Source organism: Doryrhamphus excisus, linkage group LG11 (assembly GCF_037039965.1).
Source record: "Doryrhamphus excisus strain RoL-2023G ecotype Guam linkage group LG11, RoL_Dexc_Guam_v1.1, whole genome shotgun sequence".
Lineage (NCBI taxonomy): Eukaryota > Metazoa > Chordata > Actinopteri > Syngnathiformes > Syngnathidae > Doryrhamphus > Doryrhamphus excisus.
In genome coordinates this window covers 2065224-2082300 of record NC_136367.1, presented here as the reverse complement: position 1 = coordinate 2082300, position 17077 = coordinate 2065224, and the positions used below count along the sequence as shown (strand labels likewise).

Here is a 17077-nt window from a genome sequence, read left to right as displayed (position 1 = left end):
GGGTACTCCGATTTCCTCCCACATTCCAAAAAACATGCTAGGTTAATTAGCGACTCCAAATTGTCCAGCAACCCCCGTGAAGATAAGCGGTAGAAAATGAATGAATGAATGTATGGGTTGTATTACTAAGCTAAGCTAACAATGCTAACACGTAGGACAATAGCGCTAAGTGATATGTACGTATAAGTACCTACATCTGAAAATTCAAAAAAATATTGGAACAACAATTTTAGCATATTAACATGCTAATGTTAGCATGCTAACACCAAGCATGATAGCAGTAAGTGTCATATTCAAGTTCATATTCATGCAAATGCTAGTATGCTAAGTGTCTACCTATTCTCCGGTTTCCTCCCACATTCCAAAAACATGCTAGGTTAATTAGCGACTCCAAATTGTCCATAGGTATGAATGTGAGTGTGAATGGTTGTTTGTCTATATGTGCCCTGTGATTGGCTGGCCACCAGTCCAGGGTGTACTCCACTCTCTTACCCGAAGACAGCTGGGATAGGCTCTAGCAACCCCCCCGACTGTGAGGATCAGCGGTAGAAAATGAATGAATGAATGTATGGTTTGTATTACTAAGCTAAGCTAACAATGCTAACACGTAGGACAATAGCGTTAAGTGATATGTATAAGTACCTACCTCTGAAAATTAAAAAAAATATTGGAACAACAATTTTAGCATGTTAACATGCTAATGTTAGCATGCTAACACCGAGCATGATAACAGTAAGTGTCATATTCAAGTTCATATTCAGGCAAATAGCAAAAAATGCTAGTATGCTAAGTGTCTACCTATACTCCGGTTTCCTCCCACATTCCAAAAACATGCTAGGTTAATTAGCCACTCCAAATTGTCCATAGGTATGAATGTGAGTGTGAATGGTTGTTTGCCTATATGTGCCCTGTGATTGGCTGAATGGTATCCCCGCGTCTGTAGGATTATCACGGTCCTGAAGACAGGGAGATGCTGGCCCGATTGGCCGCCAGCACAGACGACGACCAATCAGCCGACAGCGAGGCGGCCATCGAGAAATACCTACGCAGTGTCCTGGCCGTGGAGAACATCCTCACTCTGGACCGACTGAGACAGGTTGGGATATGATTCCTGGACTAACATGATATGATGTCATAATGTTGTGAAAATTCCATATTTGTGTAGGAAGTAGCGGTCAGGGAACATCTAGCGGGGAAAGGAAAAGCTCCCAGACGTTGCCTCAGTTCGCCGAACGTCAATCGGGTACGTGAAGAACATTCGCTGTAGCTCGATGGACAATCCACTGAGTGTGATCTTGTGTATCTGCTGTGGGTTCTCAGGGCTGGGAGAGTCACCAGGATCTCTCTGCTGCTCCTCCTCCTCAGTCCAGACGCACAATGCCAACCTCCGTATCTCACATCCAGAACCCAGAAACAGGTGAGCTTCTACCAACTTGCCTTCTTCTACTGTCTTTTCTCCAACAACTCTTCTTCTTTTTTTTCCCCATCGTATCCTACAGACACATTTTTAGGATCTGCTGTATCTTATATTCCTCCAGTGAAGGCCATGCCCAAGCTCCTCAAGTCACTGCTTCCTGGTGGCAAAGAAGATATGGGAGACCAGGAGACTCTCCAACAGCAGGTGACACAATTAAAAAAAATATTATAATATTTATAAAATAATATTAGGCTGCACGGCGGTCGAGTGGTTTTCTCCGGGTACTGCAGTTTTCATGCCACATTCCAAAAACATGCTAGGTTAATTAGCAACTCAAAATTGTGCATAGGTATGAGTGTGAATGGTTGTTTGACTAAATGTGCCCTGTGATTGGCTGGCCACCAGTCCAGGGTGTACCCCGCCTCTCGCCCCAAGACAGCTGGGATAGGCTCCAGCAACCCCCGCGATGATAAGCAGTAGAAAATGAATGAATTTTAGAGCCCTCTAAACATGAAGTAACACCCCTATAGTGAACTTTATACTCATATTACCCAATATAGTAGACATAATAAAAGAAAATAAGATGTTTTTACGCTGCATGGTGGACGAGTGATTAGCGTGAGGGACTCGTAACTAGGAGACCTGAGTTTGATTCCGCAATCGGCCATCTCTGTATGAAGTTTGCATGTTCTCCCCGTGCATGCGTGGGTTTTCTCCGGGTACTCCGGTTTCCTCCCACATTCCCAAAAACATGCTAGGTTAATTAGCCACTCCAAATTGTCCATAGGTATGAATGTGAGTGTGAATGGTTGTTTGTCTATATGTGCCCTGTGATTGGCTGGCCACCAGTCCAGGGTGTACCCCGCCTCTCGCCCCAAGACAGCTGGGATAGGCTCCAGCAACCCCCGCGAGGATAAGCAGCAGAAAATGAATGAATTAATTTTAGAGCCCTCTAAACATGAAGTAACACCCCTATAGTGAACTTAATACTCATATTACCCAATATAGTAGACATAATAAGAGAAAATAAGATGTTTTTACACTGCATGGCGGACGAGTGATTAGCGCGAGGGACTCTGAACTAGGAGACCCGAGTTTGATTCCGCAATCGGCCATCTCTGTGTGGAGTTTGCATGTTCTCCCCGTGCATGCTTGGGTTTTCTCCGGTTTCCTCCCACATTCCAAAAACATGCTAGGTTAATTAGCGACTCCAAATTGTCCATAGGTATGAATGTGAGTGTGAATGGTTGTTTGTCTATATGTGCCCTATATGTGTGAGGATAAGTGGTAGAAAATGAATGAGTGAAAAATAATATTATGAATATATACAAAAAATATAGAGCCACTACTAATTCTAATACAATATAATAATGTACACTAAATATCCAGCGTGAACTTAATGGCTTCAGAAAGAAAGTAGCGACATAAAGTGTTCTGTATGATGATGCTGTCTCTGATGAAAGCGGGGATGGTTCCAAACACCCCCCACTGAGACAGGAGTGCACTTAGGAGTGGCAATTAGGAGCTGATGAACTTTGTCATCCTCAAAATCTCAGCTTGTCACCGTGATGCGATACGACTCCGCTGATTGTTAGCACCTTGAGCCGCAGAGGGAAGCTCATCAACAAAATGGCTCTGGCACAGGTTTGATACCGCATCATTCAAGGCACCCGTGGCGCAGTTTACTCCCTCGGCCCACGTGACCTGCTGCAGGTGTTTATGAAGGTCGATCATATTTGTCGATGTCGACTTAAGAGGGAATGTTTTTTTTGTGACGGATCGGGATTTTACATTTCCACGTCTAGTTTTTCCAATAATGTAAAATAAATTCTAAAAATAGTTGGTTCAAACATCACTCCCTCATTCGTTGCTTCTGGGCCCCCTGGTGAGTGTGTGAGAGGTTTCTGGTGTTTTTTTGACCAGAAATGTGCATTTTCAGCAAGTTGAAAAAATGAAAAAAAACGACATACTAACCCCTTATGTTTTTTTTCAAAAATCAACACCCTGAAATACTGGCGTTTTATGCGCTTTTTGGGTGCTTCTGGGCCCCCTGGTGAGTGTGTGTGAGGTTTCTGGTGTTTTTTTGACCAGAAAAGTGCATTTTCAGCAAGTTGAAAAAATGAAAAAAAACGACATACTAACCCCTTACGTTTTTTTTCAAAAATCAACGCCCTGAAATACTGGCGTTTTGTGCGCTTTTTGGGTGCTTCTGGGCCCCCTGGTGAGTGTGTGTGAGGTTTCTGGTGTTTTTTTGACCAGAAAAGTGCATTTTCAGCAAGTTGAAAAAATGAAAAAAAACGACATACTAACCCCTTACGTTTTTTTTCAAAAATCAACGCCCTGAAATACTGGCATTTTATGCGCTTTTTGGGTGCTTCTTGGCCCCCTGGTGAGTGTGTGTGAGGTTTCTGGTGTTTTTTTGACCAGAAAAGTGCATTTTCAGCAAGTTGAAAAAATGAAAAAAAACGACATACTCTAACCCCTTACGTTTTTTTTTCAAAAATCAACGCCCTGAAATACTGGCGTTTTATGCGCTTTTTGGGTGCTTCTGGGCCCCCTGGTGAGTGTGTGTGAGGTTTCTGGTGTTTTTTTGACCAGAAAAGTGCATTTTCAGCAAGTTGAAAAAATGAAAAAAAACGACATACTCTAACCCCTTACGTTTTTTTTTCAAAAATCAACGCCCTGAAATACTGGCGTTTTATGCGCTTTTTGGGTGCTTCTGGGCCCCCTGGTGAGTGTGTGAGAGGTTTCCCCAGTTTTTTTGACCAGAAAAGTGCATTTTCAGCAAGTTGAAAAAATGAAAAAAAACGACATACTAACCCCTTACGTTTTTTTTCAAAAATCAACGCCCTGAAATACTGGCGTTTTATGCGCTTTTTGGGTGCCTCTGGGCCCCCTGGTGAGTGTGTGAGAGGTTTCCCCAGTTTTTTTGACCAGAAAAGTGCATTTTCAGCAAGTTGAAAAAATGAAAAAAAAACGACATACTAACCCCTTACGTTTTTTTTCAAAAATCAACGCCCTGAAATACTGGCGTTTTATGCGCTTTTTGGGTGCCTCTGGGCCCCCTGGTGAGTGTGTGTGAGGTTTCTGGTGTTTTTTTGACCAGAAAAGTGCATTTTCAGCAAGTTGAAAAAATGAAAAAAAACGACATACTAACCCCTTACGTTTTTTTTCAAAAATCAACGCCCTGAAATACTGGCGTTTTATGCGCTTTTTGGGTGGCTCTGGGCCCCCTGGTGAGTGTGTGAGAGGTTTCCCCAGTTTTTTGACCAGAAAAGTGCATTTTCAGCAAGTTGAAAAAATGAAAAAAAACGACATACTAACCCCTTACGTTTTTTTTCAAAAATCAACACCCTGAAATACTGGCGTTTTATGCGCTTTTTGGGTGCTTCTGGGCCCCCTGGTGAGTGTGTGTGAGGTTTCTGGTGTTTTTTTGACCAGAAAAGTGCATTTTCAGCAAGTTGAAAAAATGAAAAAAAACGACATACTAACCCCTTACGTTTTTTTTCAAAAATCAACGCCCTGAAATACTGGCGTTTTATGCGCTTTTTGGGTGCCTCTGGGCCCCCTGGTGAGTGTGTGAGAGGTTTCCCCAGTTTTTTGACCAGAAAAGTGCATTTTCAGCAAGTTGAAAAAATGAAAAAAAACGACATACTAACCCCTTACGTTTTTTTTCAAAAATCAACACCCTGAAATACTGGCGTTTTATGCGCTTTTTGGGTGCCTCTGGGCCCCCTGGTGAGTGTGTGTGAGGTTTCTGGTGTTTTTTTGACCAGAAAAGTGCATTTTCAGCAAGTTGAAAAAATGAAAAAAAACGGCATACTAACCCCTTACGTTTTTTTTCAAAAATCAACGCCCTGAAATACTGGCGTTTTATGCGCTTTTTGGGTGGCTCTGGGCCCCCTGGTGAGTGTGTGAGAGGTTTCTGGTGTTTTTTTGACCAGAAAAGTGCATTTTCAGCAAGTTGAAAAAATGAAAAAAAATGACCTACTAACCCCTTACGTTTTTTTTCAAAAATCAACGCCCTGAAATACTGGCGTTTTATGCGCTTTTTGGGTGCTTCTGGGCCCCCTGGTGAGTGTGTGAGAGGTTTCTGGTGTTTTTTTGACCAGAAAAGTGCATTTTCAGCAAGTTGAAAAAATGAAAAAAAACGACATACTAACCCCTTACGTTTTTTTTCAAAAATCAATTCCCTGAAATACTGGCGTTTTATGCGCTTTTTGGGTGCTTCTGGGCCCCCTGGTGAGTGTGTGTGTGAGGTTTCTGGTGTTTTTTTGACCAGAAAAGTGCATTTTCAGCAAGTTGGAAAAAATGAAAAAAAAAACGACATACTAACCCCTTACGTTTTTTTTCAAAAATCAACGCCCTGAAATACTGGCGTTTTATGCGCTTTTTGGGTGCCTCTGGGCCCCCTGGTGAGTGTGTGAGAGGTTTCCCCAGTTTTTTAACCAGAAAAGTGCATTTTCAGCAAGTTGAAAAAATGAAAAAAAACGACATACTAACCCCTTACGTTTTTTTTCAAAAATCAATTCCCTGAAATACTGGCGTTTTATGCGCTTTTTGGGTGCTTCTGGGCCCCCTGGTGAGTGTGTGTGAGGTTTCTGGTGTTTTTTTGACCAGAAAAGTGCATTTTCAGCAAGTTGGAAAAAATGAAAAAAAAAAACGACATACTAACCCCTTACGTTTTTTTTCAAAAATCAACGCCCTGAAATACTGGCGTTTTATGCGCTTTTTGGGTGGCTCTGGGCCCCCTGGTGAGTGTGTGTGAGGTTTCTGGTGTTTTTTTGACCAGAAAAGTGCATTTTCAGCAAGTTGAAAAAATGAAAAAAAACGACATACTAACCCCTTACGTTTTTTTTCAAAAATCAACGCCCTGAAATACTGGCGTTTTATGCGCTTTTTGGGTGGCTCTGGGCCCCCTGGTGAGTGTGTGAGAGGTTTCTGGTGTTTTTTTGACCAGAAAAGTGCATTTTCAGCAAGTTGAAAAAATGAAAAAAAATGACCTACTAACCCCTTACGTTTTTTTTCAAAAATCAACGCCCTGAAATACTGGCGTTTTATGCGCTTTTTGGGTGCTTCTGGGCCCCCTGGTGAGTGTGTGTGAGGTTTCTGGTGTTTTTTTGACCAGAAAAGTGCATTTTCAGCAAGTTGAAAAAATGAAAAAAAATGACCTACTAACCCCTTACGTTTTTTTTCAAAAATCAACGCCCTGAAATACTGGCGTTTTATGCGCTTTTTGGGTGGCTCTGGGCCCCCTGGTGAGTGTGTGTGAGGTTTCTGGTGGTTTTTTGACCAGAAAAGTGCATTTTCAGCAAGTTGAAAAAATGAAAAAAAACGACATACTAACCCCTTACGTTTTTTTTCAAAAATCAACGCCCTGAAATACTGGCGTTTTATGTGCTTTTTGGGTGCCTCTGGGCCCCCTGGTGAGTGTGTGAGAGGTTTCCCCAGTTTTTTTGACCAGAAAAGTGCATTGTCAGCAAGTTGAAAAAATGAAAAAAAAACGACATACTAACCCCTTACGTTTTTTTTTCAAAAATCAACACCCTGAAATACTGGCGTTTTATGCGCTTTTTGGGTGCATCTGGGCCCCCTGGTGAGTGTGTGTGAGGTTTCTGGTGTTTTTTTGACCAGAAAAGTGCATTTTCAGCAAGTTGAAAAAATGAAAAAAAACGACATACTAACCCCTTACGTTTTTTTTCAAAAATCAACGCCCTGAAATACTGGCGTTTTATGCGCTTTTTGGGTGCTTCTGGGCCCCCTGGTGAGTGTGTGTGAGGTTTCTGGTGTTTTTTTGACCAGAAAAGTGCATTTTCATCAAGTTGAAAAAATGAAAAAAAACGACATACTAACCCCTTACGTTTTTTTTCAAAAATCAACACCCTGAAATACTGGCGTTTTATGCGCTTTTTGGGTGGCTCTGGGCCCCCTGATGAGTGTGTGTGAGGTTTCTGGTGTTTTTTTGACCAGAAAAGTGCATTTTCAGCAAGTTGAAAAAATGAAAAAAAACGACATACTAACCCCTTACGTTTTTTTTCAAAAATCAACGCCCTGAAATACTGGCGTTTTATGCGCTTTTTGGGTGCCTCTGGGCCCCCTGGTGAGTGTGTGTGAGGTTTCTGGTGTTTTTTTGACCAGAAAAGTGCATTTTCAGCAAGTTGAAAAAATGAAAAAAAACGACATACTAACCCCTTACGTTTTTTTTCAAAAATCAACGCCCTGAAATACTGGCGTTTTATGCGCTTTTTGGGTGCTTCTTGGCCCCCTGGTGAGTGTGTGTGAGGTTTCTGGTGTTTTTTTGACCAGAAAAGTGCATTTTCAGCAAGTTGAAAAAATGAAAAAAAAACGACATACTAACCCCTTACGTTTTTTTTCAAAAATCAACGCCCTGAAATACTGGCGTTTTATGCGCTTTGTGGGTGCCTCTGGGCCCCCTGGTGAGTGTGTGTGAGGTTTCTGGTGTTTTTTTGACCAGAAAAGTGCATTTTCAGCAAGTTGGAAAAAATGGAAAAAAAAACGACATACTAACCCCTTACGTTTTTTTTCAAAAATCAACGCCCTGAAATACTGGCGTTTTATGCGCTTTTTGGGTGGCTCTGGGCCCCCTGGTGAGTGTGTGAGAGGTTTCTGGTGTTTTTTTGACCAGAAAAGTGCATTTTCAGCAAGTTGAAAAAATGAAAAAAAACGACATACTAACCCCTTACGTTTTTTTTCAAAAATCAACGCCCTGAAATACTGGCGTTTTATGCGCTTTTTGGGTGCCTCTGGGCCCCCTGGTGAGTGTGTGAGAGGTTTCCCCAGTTTTTTTGACCAGAAAAGTGCATTTTCAGCAAGTTGAAAAAATGAAAAAAAAACGACATACTAACCCCTTACGTTTTTTTTCAAAAATCAACGCCCTGAAATACTGGCGTTTTATGCGCTTTTTGGGTGCTTCTGGGCCCCCTGGTGAGTGTGTGTGAGGTTTCTGGTGTTTTTTTGACCAGAAAAGTGCATTTTCAGCAAGTTGAAAAAATGAAAAAAAACGACATACTAACCCCTTACGTTTTTTTTCAAAAATCAACGCCCTGAAATACTGGCGTTTTATGCGCTTTTTGGGTGCTTCTGGGCCCCCTGGTGAGTGTGTGTGAGGTTTCTGGTGTTTTTTTGACCAGAAAAGTGCATTTTCAGCAAGTTGAAAAAATGAAAAAAAACGACATACTAACCCCTTACGTTTTTTTTCAAAAATCAACGCCCTGAAATACTGGCGTTTTATGCGCTTTTTGGGTGGCTCTGGGCCCCCTGGTGAGTGTGTGAGAGGTTTCTGGTGTTTTTTTGACCAGAAAAGTGCATTTTCAGCAAGTTGAAAAAATGAAAAAAACGACATACTAACCCCTTACGTTTTTTTTCAAAAATCAACGCCCTGAAATACTGGCGTTTTATGCGCTTTTTGGGTGCCTCTGGGCCCCCTGATGAGTGTGTGTGAGGTTTCTGGTGTTTTTTTGACCAGAAAAGTGCATTTTCAGCAAGTTGAAAAAATGAAAAAAAACGACATACTAACCCCTTACGTTTTTTTTCAAAACTCAACGCCCTGAAATACTGGCGTTTTATGCGCTTTTTGGGTGCTTCTGGGCCCCCTGGTGAGTGTGTGTGAGGTTTCTGGTGTTTTTTTGACCAGAAAAGTGCATTTTCAGCAAGTTGAAAAAATGAAAAAAAACGACATACTAACCCCTTACGTTTTTTTTCAAAAATCAACGCCCTGAAATACTGGAGTTTTATGCGCTTTTTGGGTGCTTCTTGGCCCCCTGGTGAGTGTGTGTGAGGTTTCTGGTGTTTTTTGACCAGAAAAGTGCATTTTCAGCAAGTTGAAAAAATGAAAAAAAACGACATACTAACCCCTTACGTTTTTTTTCCAAAATCAACACCCTGAAATACTGGCGTTTTATGCACTTTTTGGGTGCCTCTGGGCCCCCTGGTGAGTGTGTGAGAGGTTTCCCCAGTTTTTTTGACCAGAAAAGTGCATTTTCAGCAAGTTGAAAAAATGAAAAAAAACGACATACTAACCCCTTACGTTTTTTTTCAAAAATCAACGCCCCGAAATACTGGCGTTTTATGCGCTTTTGGGTGCTTCTTGGCCCCCTGGTGAGTGTGTGTGAGGTTTCTGGTGTTTTTTTGACCAGAAAAGTGCATTTTCAGCAAGTTGAAAAAATGAAAAAAAACGACATACTAACCCCTTACGTTTTTTTTCCAAAATCAACACCCTGAAATACTGGCGTTTTATGCGCTTTTTGGGTGCCTCTGGGCCCCCTGGTGAGTGTGTGAGAGGTTTCTGGTGTTTTTTTGACCAGAAAAGTGCATTTTCAGCAAGTTGAAAAAATGAAAAAAAACGACATACTAACCCCTTACGTTTTTTTTCAAAAATCAACGCCCTGAAATACTGGCGTTTTATGCGCTTTTTGGGTGCTTCTGGGCCCCCTGTTGAGTGTGTGAGAGGTTTCCCCAGTTTTTTTGACCAGAAAAGTGCATTTTCAGCAAGTTGAAAAAATGAAAAAAAACGACATACTAACCCCTTACGTTTTTTTTCAAAAATCAACGCCCTGAAATACTGGCGTTTTATGCGCTTTTTGGGTGCTTCTGGGCCCCCTGGTGAGTGTGTGTGAGGTTTCTGGTGTTTTTTTGACCAGAAAAGTGCATTTTCAGCAAGTTGAAAAAATGAAAAAAAACGACATACTAACCCCTTACGTTTTTTTTCCAAAATCAACACCCTGAAATACTGGCGTTTTATGCGCTTTTTGGGTGCCTCTGGGCCCCCTGGTGAGTGTGTGAGAGGTTTCCCCAGTTTTTTTGACCAGAAAAGTGCATTTTCAGCAAGTTGAAAAAATGAAAAAAAACGACATACTAACCCCTTACGTTTTTTTTCAAAAATCAACGCCCTGAAATACTGGCGTTTTATGCGCTTTTTGGGTGCTTCTTGGCCCCCTGGTGAGTGTGTGTGAGGTTTCTGGTGTTTTTTTGACCAGAAAAGTGCATTTTCAGCAAGTTGAAAAAATGAAAAAAAACGACATACTAACCCCTTACGTTTTTTTTCCAAAATCAACACCCTGAAATACTGGCGTTTTATGCGCTTTTTGGGTGCCTCTGGGCCCCCTGGTGAGTGTGTGAGAGGTTTCTGGTGTTTTTTTGACCAGAAAAGTGCATTTTCAGCAAGTTGAAAAAATGAAAAAAAACGACATACTAACCCCTTACGTTTTTTTTCCAAAATCAACACCCTGAAATACTGGCGTTTTATGCGCTTTTTGGGTGCCTCTGGGCCCCCTGGTGAGTGTGTGAGAGGTTTCCCCAGTTTTTTTGACCAGAAAAGTGCATTTTCAGCAAGTTGAAAAAATGAAAAAAAACGACATACTAACCCCTTACGTTTTTTTTCAAAAATCAACGCCCCGAAATACTGGCGTTTTATGCGCTTTTTGGGTGCTTCTTGGCCCCCTGGTGAGTGTGTGTGAGGTTTCTGGTGTTTTTTTGACCAGAAAAGTGCATTTTCAGCAAGTTGAAAAAATGAAAAAAAACGACATACTAACCCCTTACGTTTTTTTTCAAAAATCAACGCCCTGAAATACTGGCGTTTTATGCGCTTTTTGGGTGCTTCTGGGCCCCCTGTTGAGTGTGTGAGAGGTTTCCCCAGTTTTTTTGACCAGAAAAGTGCATTTTCAGCAAGTTGAAAAAATGAAAAAAAACGACATACTAACCCCTTACGTTTTTTTTCAAAAATCAACGCCCTGAAATACTGGCGTTTTATGCGCTTTTTGGGTGCCTCTGGGCCCCCTGGTGAGTGTGTGTGAGGTTTCTGGTGTTTTTTTGACCAGAAAAGTGCATTTTCAGCAAGTTGAAAGGTCATTGAAGAGGCTTCCATGTGCCAACTTTCAGGTGGTCTGTCCTGTGCAGCAGCCGGCCAGGATTTGCGTGTTTGACCTCCTCTCTGCTGCTCATGTAGGTTGTGTTGCTGTGCTCGTCTTATTCGGCTTGTCGTCTGCTTGCATGGAGAATGAAGCACGTGGCCTGGGATGGTTGGTGGTTGGTGGTTGATGTCAGCCACTCGCATGACAATTGAACAATTGCTGCCATTCATTGTCATCTGCGTCAGCGTCAAACTCATTAATCCTCTCTTGTCGTCTTCAGAGTTTGAGTGCCATTTCTTTGGTTTTTCTGTGTTCGGGCGAGAAGACAAATGGTTAAAAAAGCAAACGGCACAATATTTAATCAGCCTACAGCTCATGTCGAGCGGTGATACGGGAATAAGGATCAAGCATGATGGGTGCGATTATAATTACAATGTAATTATCCTGATTGTTTCATCAGCATTGCCTGTCTGTGAGAGAGATATGATGAGCAAATATTTATGTCTCATATTATGATTTTTTTCCCTCGTTATAAACATAATGAAGCAGTGCAATTTGACTGTCTGTCTTTTAGATGAACACATGAATCCAGTCATTAAAAAGTGCTCTCCTCTTGCAGAAAGTGCCTCATATCATGGTGCACTCAGCCAGTGTTGAAGACGGGATAAGCACATGGCATTCGGTAAGTTCACTCATGCACATCATCATCATCATCATCCTCATCATCCTCAACATGGAAAAGATGCTCCATGAAGGCGAGGATTCAACTCGTATCTTGTGGTCGTGTTTATTTCAAGGGTTGGTGCATTCAAATATGCCGATCGGCAGCTGCAGAACGCTTTTGTCAGTCGTATGGGCTTTCATTCGGTGGGTGGAGGCGGGGCTGCTAGCATACACACATCCGGAAGAGTGTAATGTTTTATTCGGTGGGTGGAGGCAGGGCCGCTAGCATACACACGTTCAGAAAAGTGTAATGTTTTATTCGGTGGGTGGAGGCGGGGCCGCTAGCATACACACATTAAGAAGAGTGTAATGTTTAATTCGGTGGGTGGAGGCGGGGCCGCTAGCATACACACATTCGGAAGAGTGTAAGGTTTCATTCGGTGGGTGGAGGCGGGGCTGCTAGCATACACTTGTCCGGAAGAGTGTAATGTTTTATTCGGTGGGTGGAGGCGGGGCCACTAGCATACACACATCCGGAAGAGTGTAATGTTTCATTTAGTGGGTGGAGGCGGGGCCGCTAGCATACACACATTAAGAAGAGTGTAATGTTTCATTTGGTGGGTGGAGGCGGGGCCGCTAGCATACACACATCCGGAAAAGTGTAATGTTTTATTCGGTGGGTGGAGGCGGGGCTGCTAGCATACACTTGTCCGGAAGAGTGTAATGTTTTATTCGGTGGGTGGAGGCGGGGCCACTAGCATACACACATCTGGAAAAGTGTAGTGTTTCATATGGTGGGTGGAGGCGGGGCCGCTAGCATACACACATCCGGAAGAGTGTAATGTTTCATTTGGTGGGTGGAGGCGGGGCCGTTAGCATACACACATCCGGAAAAGTGTAATGTTTTATTCGGTGGGTGGAGGCGGGGCCGCTAGCATACACACATTCGGAAGAGTGTAAGGTTTCATTCGGTGGGTGGAGGCGGGGCTGCTAGCATACACTTGTCCAGACGAGTGCAATGTTTCATTCAGTGGGTAGAGGCGGGGCCGCTAGCATACACACATTAAGAAGAGTGTAATGTTTCATTCGGTGGGTGGAGGCGGGGCCGCTAGCATACACACATCCGGAAAACTGTAATGTTTTATTCTGTGGGTGGAGGCGGGGCCGCTAGCATACACACGTTAAGAAAAGTGTAGTGTTTAATTCAGTGGGTGGAGGCGGGGCCGCTAGCATACACTTGTCCGGAAGAGTGTAATGTTTTATTCGGTGGGTGGAGGCGGGGCCGCCAGCATACACACATTAAGAAGAGTGTAATGTTTCATTTGGTGGGTGGAGGCGGGGCCGCTAGCATACACACATCCGGAAAAGTGTAATGTTTTATTCTGTGGGTGGAGGCGGGGCCGCTAGCATACACACGTTAAGAAAAGTGTAGTGTTTCATTTGGTGGGTGGAGGCGGGGCCGCTAGCATACACACGTTAAGAAAAGTGTAGTGTTTCATTTGGTGGGTGGAGGCGGGGCTTCTAGCATACACACGTTCAGAAAAGTGTAATGTTTCATTTGGTGGGTGGAGGCGGGGCCGCTAGCATACACACGTTAACAAAAGTGTAGTGTTTAATTCGGTGGGTGGAGGCGGGGCTTCTCGCATACACACATTAAGAAGATTGTAATGTTTAATTCGGTGGGTGGAGGCGGGGCAGCTAACATACACACATTCAATTACAAGGGTGTAATATAGTAAAAAATGGAATCTGAAGCTATATTATTGAATATATTAATAAATGATGATGTTTCATTGGTGAATATGGCCTATTATTAGTAAAAAAAATTAAGCTAATTATTGTATTTTTCTGGCCTAAATTATGCATTTTCAAGTTTAAAAATGGCTAAACTAAGTAAAAATACAATATATAATATAAAAGACAGATATGTAGTATTCTACTCTGGTCCCTAGGTATCGGTGATGTTACTGTAATAGGAGTGTAAAGGTATATATAATATAGGGGTGCTATTTTACATCTGAAGGGCTCTAATAATGTAAAAACCCATATGTTAAAAGGTTGCAAAAATATTCAATTCCTGAATAAGAAATAGCCTGAAAATGTCAACATCCTCAAGACGTTGTCATGGTTGTCCTTTAGGGTCCCGTGGATGAATCCAACCCCCCAGACATCTCACCAGAGAGTCCAGAAGCTTTGCCTTTTCCTTCACCAACCATCCCAGAGACAGACGACACCAAAGCATGGAGTGGTTCCATCTCCACCAGGATCTCCATGACGACGACGACGACGCTGTCAGATGTCTACACGCTGAGCTGGGACCTCCCTCCACTGTGTGGCCACGGCGTGCTGGATGAAGAGGAGAAAGCGGAACAGGAGTTCTCGGTGAAATCCGACAGTAATGTTGGACCAGATCTTCAGGAGGCGGCTGTAAACACATCAGAAACAGATGATTTGAATCAGAATCACCAAAAACCACATCCATCCCTGTTAGTGCGGGAACTAGAAGAAGCAGATCCACCTGTGGAGTCCAAGACTCAGACCAAGACAGCATCACTGGGGACTGATTCTATGGAATCAAAACAATTCAGACTGGAGAACCGAACCAAACCAAAAGATCCTCCATCAAAAGACTCAAAACCAAAGACCTCGATCCCGGATATCAAAGAATCAACTAATCCTCAAGTCTTGGACGGAAACAACGAGGCCAAACAAGATCCAGACCAGATTCCCCCTTCCGAGTCCTCACCCTCCAATGGTACCTCCATCCTGGCTTTGTCTTCATCCACTGAGGAGGTCCACCTCGAAGCGGTAAAAGCTCCCTCGTCTGCAGTCAACGCCTTCAAGATCCAAAAGGTTCAGTCGTCAGACCTCAAGTCCTTCCAGCGTATCCTCGGTGATCCCGGTCAGACGGAGCAACCCAATCCATCCGAGTCTCTGGAGCTCATCTTGGACTGTGAGGAAGGAGAAGCAGGCGCTGCAAGGACGCTACCCGATTGGTTGAAGGAAGGCGAATTTGTGACGGTTGGCACCAATAAATGCGGCACCGTACGCTACGTGGGACCCACAGATTTTGCACAGGGCACGTGGGTGGGAGTGGAACTGGACGTACCTGCAGGTGAGTGGACTCAAAGTAGAACCCCGTCATGTCATCCGGTGGTTTTGGTCCCTGTCAGACCAGTATCAAAGCTCGGTTAGTATGGTCAGAAATTAGTCAGATTAGTCGTCCATCCATTTTCCTATGCTTACCCGGGTCCGGGTCCGCGGGGGCAGCAGTCTCAGTAGGGAAGCCCAGACTTCCCGGGTCCCCGGCCACCTGCTCCAGCTCCACCGGGAGGACACTAAGGCGTTCCCAGGCCATAATCCCTCCATGTGTCTTAGCTCTGCCCCGGGGCCTTTTCCCGGCTGGGCATGCCCGGAACACCTCACCAGAGTCCGGACTAGATGCCCGAGCCACCTCCTCTCGATGTGAAGGAGAAGCGGCTCTACTCTGAGCCCCTCCCGGATGACGGAGCTCCTCACCAGCTACCCTACCCCGAGTACCCGGAGATACTTAAACTCCTCCACCTGGGGCAGGACCTCATTCCCAACCCGGAGGGAGAACCATGGCCTCTGATTTGGAGGTACTGAGTCTCATCCCAGACGCTTCATTCATTTTCTACCGCTTATCCTCACGAGGGTGCTGGAGCCTATCCCAGCTGTCTTCGGGGCGAGAGGCGGGGTACACTCTGGACTGGTGGCCAGCCAATCACAGGGCACATATAGACAAACAACCATTCACACTCACATTCATACCTATGGACAATTAATCTCGCATGTTTTTGGAATGTGGGAGGAAACCGGAGTACCCGGAGAAAACCCGGTTAAACCCCACACAGAGATGACCGAGGGTGGAATTGAACTCTGGTCTCCTAGCTGTGATGTCTGCGCGCTAACCACTCGACCGCCGTGCAGCCCCGTCCCAACTTTTTGCAGTCAAATGTGAAGTAGCTGGGATGAGAATCGGCACATCCAGATCCGAGTCTGTGGTTCTGGTTCAGAGTGTAGTACTATATCCGGTTCGGATATGTGATCCTGACCCAGTTGGAGGAGTTTAAGGAGTTTAAGTAGCGACCAAAAGGACAAGATCATGGGTACAAGGAGCTGAAATTAGTTTTCTACGGTACCGTCATCCAGGAGAACCGCATTGAAGTGGCTCGGGCATCTGGTCATTCCTCCTTGGGGAGGTGTTCAGGGAACGTCCAACTGGTTGGAGGCCTCAGGATCCAAGTTCTGCTGCCCCTGCGAACAAACATGGAATAAGCAGATCTGGTTCTCGAAGTAATTGTCAGATTTTCTGTGTTTCTCACCAGGAAAGAATGACGGCTCCGTAGGCGGCAAACACTACTTCCGCTGCAACCCCGGCTATGGAGTACTCGTCCGGCCAGACCGCGTGAACCGCGGCGGGGCCAAACGGCGTCGCCAGCAGCAGAAACGTCGTAGCGCCAACTTGTCTGGATCCACGTCCAACCTGGCGGCGCTTACGGCGCTAGCTAAAGGTGAGGGCGCGTCCTCGGCATCGGCACCATCGTTATCAGCTGGAGAGGACCGCAAGTGCTGAGAATGCAACGGTTATTTAATCTAGATTAACTATTTCTACGTTTGGACATGTACTTTATCGTTTCTCACTGTGGGGTTTCACTTCATGTTGTCTAAAAACAGTAAAAAAAATATTGTATTATTATTATTATTATTATAGTAGACTAATTTTGAATGGACTTCCAAGTGTTTTCCTGTGTGTGCCTTGTGGCGCGTTCCCAATCAACTGTGCACAAAGCGCCTTTTGTATCGTCTGTCAACACATTTGTACAGACAAATGACATTTAAAAAAAAAAAAAAAAACAAATATTTCTTATCATATGTACTTTGACAAAATGTGTCTTTTTAGTTTTTAAAGTTACCGCACTCATTTGTTTGACCTTGTTATCTGACTCCAATGTAACATTTCCAATAAGCAATAAACTCAGTACTTTGCCAAAGTGCTATCTGTTGACAAATAATATTGCTAAATAATATTAGCAAATATGTAATAGCATCATAAGAAAATTACTGATTGTAAGCCCAAAGGAGGTTTCATTGATATAGCTTTATT

General features: G+C 43.8%; 1 protein-coding gene across 4 annotated transcripts in view; it reads left to right on the top strand.

Moving 5' to 3' along the window:
• The window catches only part of LOC131129288 (kinesin-like protein KIF13B), a 44894-nt gene extending 27936 nt beyond the window's left edge, over positions 1-16958 (top strand). The window contains exons 34-41 of one of the 4 annotated variants that reach the window (XM_058072825.2): positions 944-1096; positions 1166-1243; positions 1321-1417; positions 1539-1621; positions 11315-11377; positions 11906-11968; positions 14089-15064; positions 16299-16958. In XM_058072825.2, the coding sequence (XP_057928808.2) occupies positions 944-1096; positions 1166-1243; positions 1321-1417; positions 1539-1621; positions 11315-11377; positions 11906-11968; positions 14089-15064; positions 16299-16546 (1761 nt within the window). In that variant the 3' untranslated portion in view covers positions 16547-16958. Of the gene's footprint in view, positions 1-943; positions 1097-1165; positions 1244-1320; positions 1418-1499; positions 1622-11314; positions 11378-11905; positions 11969-14088; positions 15065-16298 lie in introns of all 4 variants that reach the window. The other 3 variants (XM_058072738.2, XM_058072919.2, XM_078794475.1) reach the window with 3 other exon arrangements.
• The last annotated feature ends 119 nt before the right edge of the window (positions 16959-17077 follow it).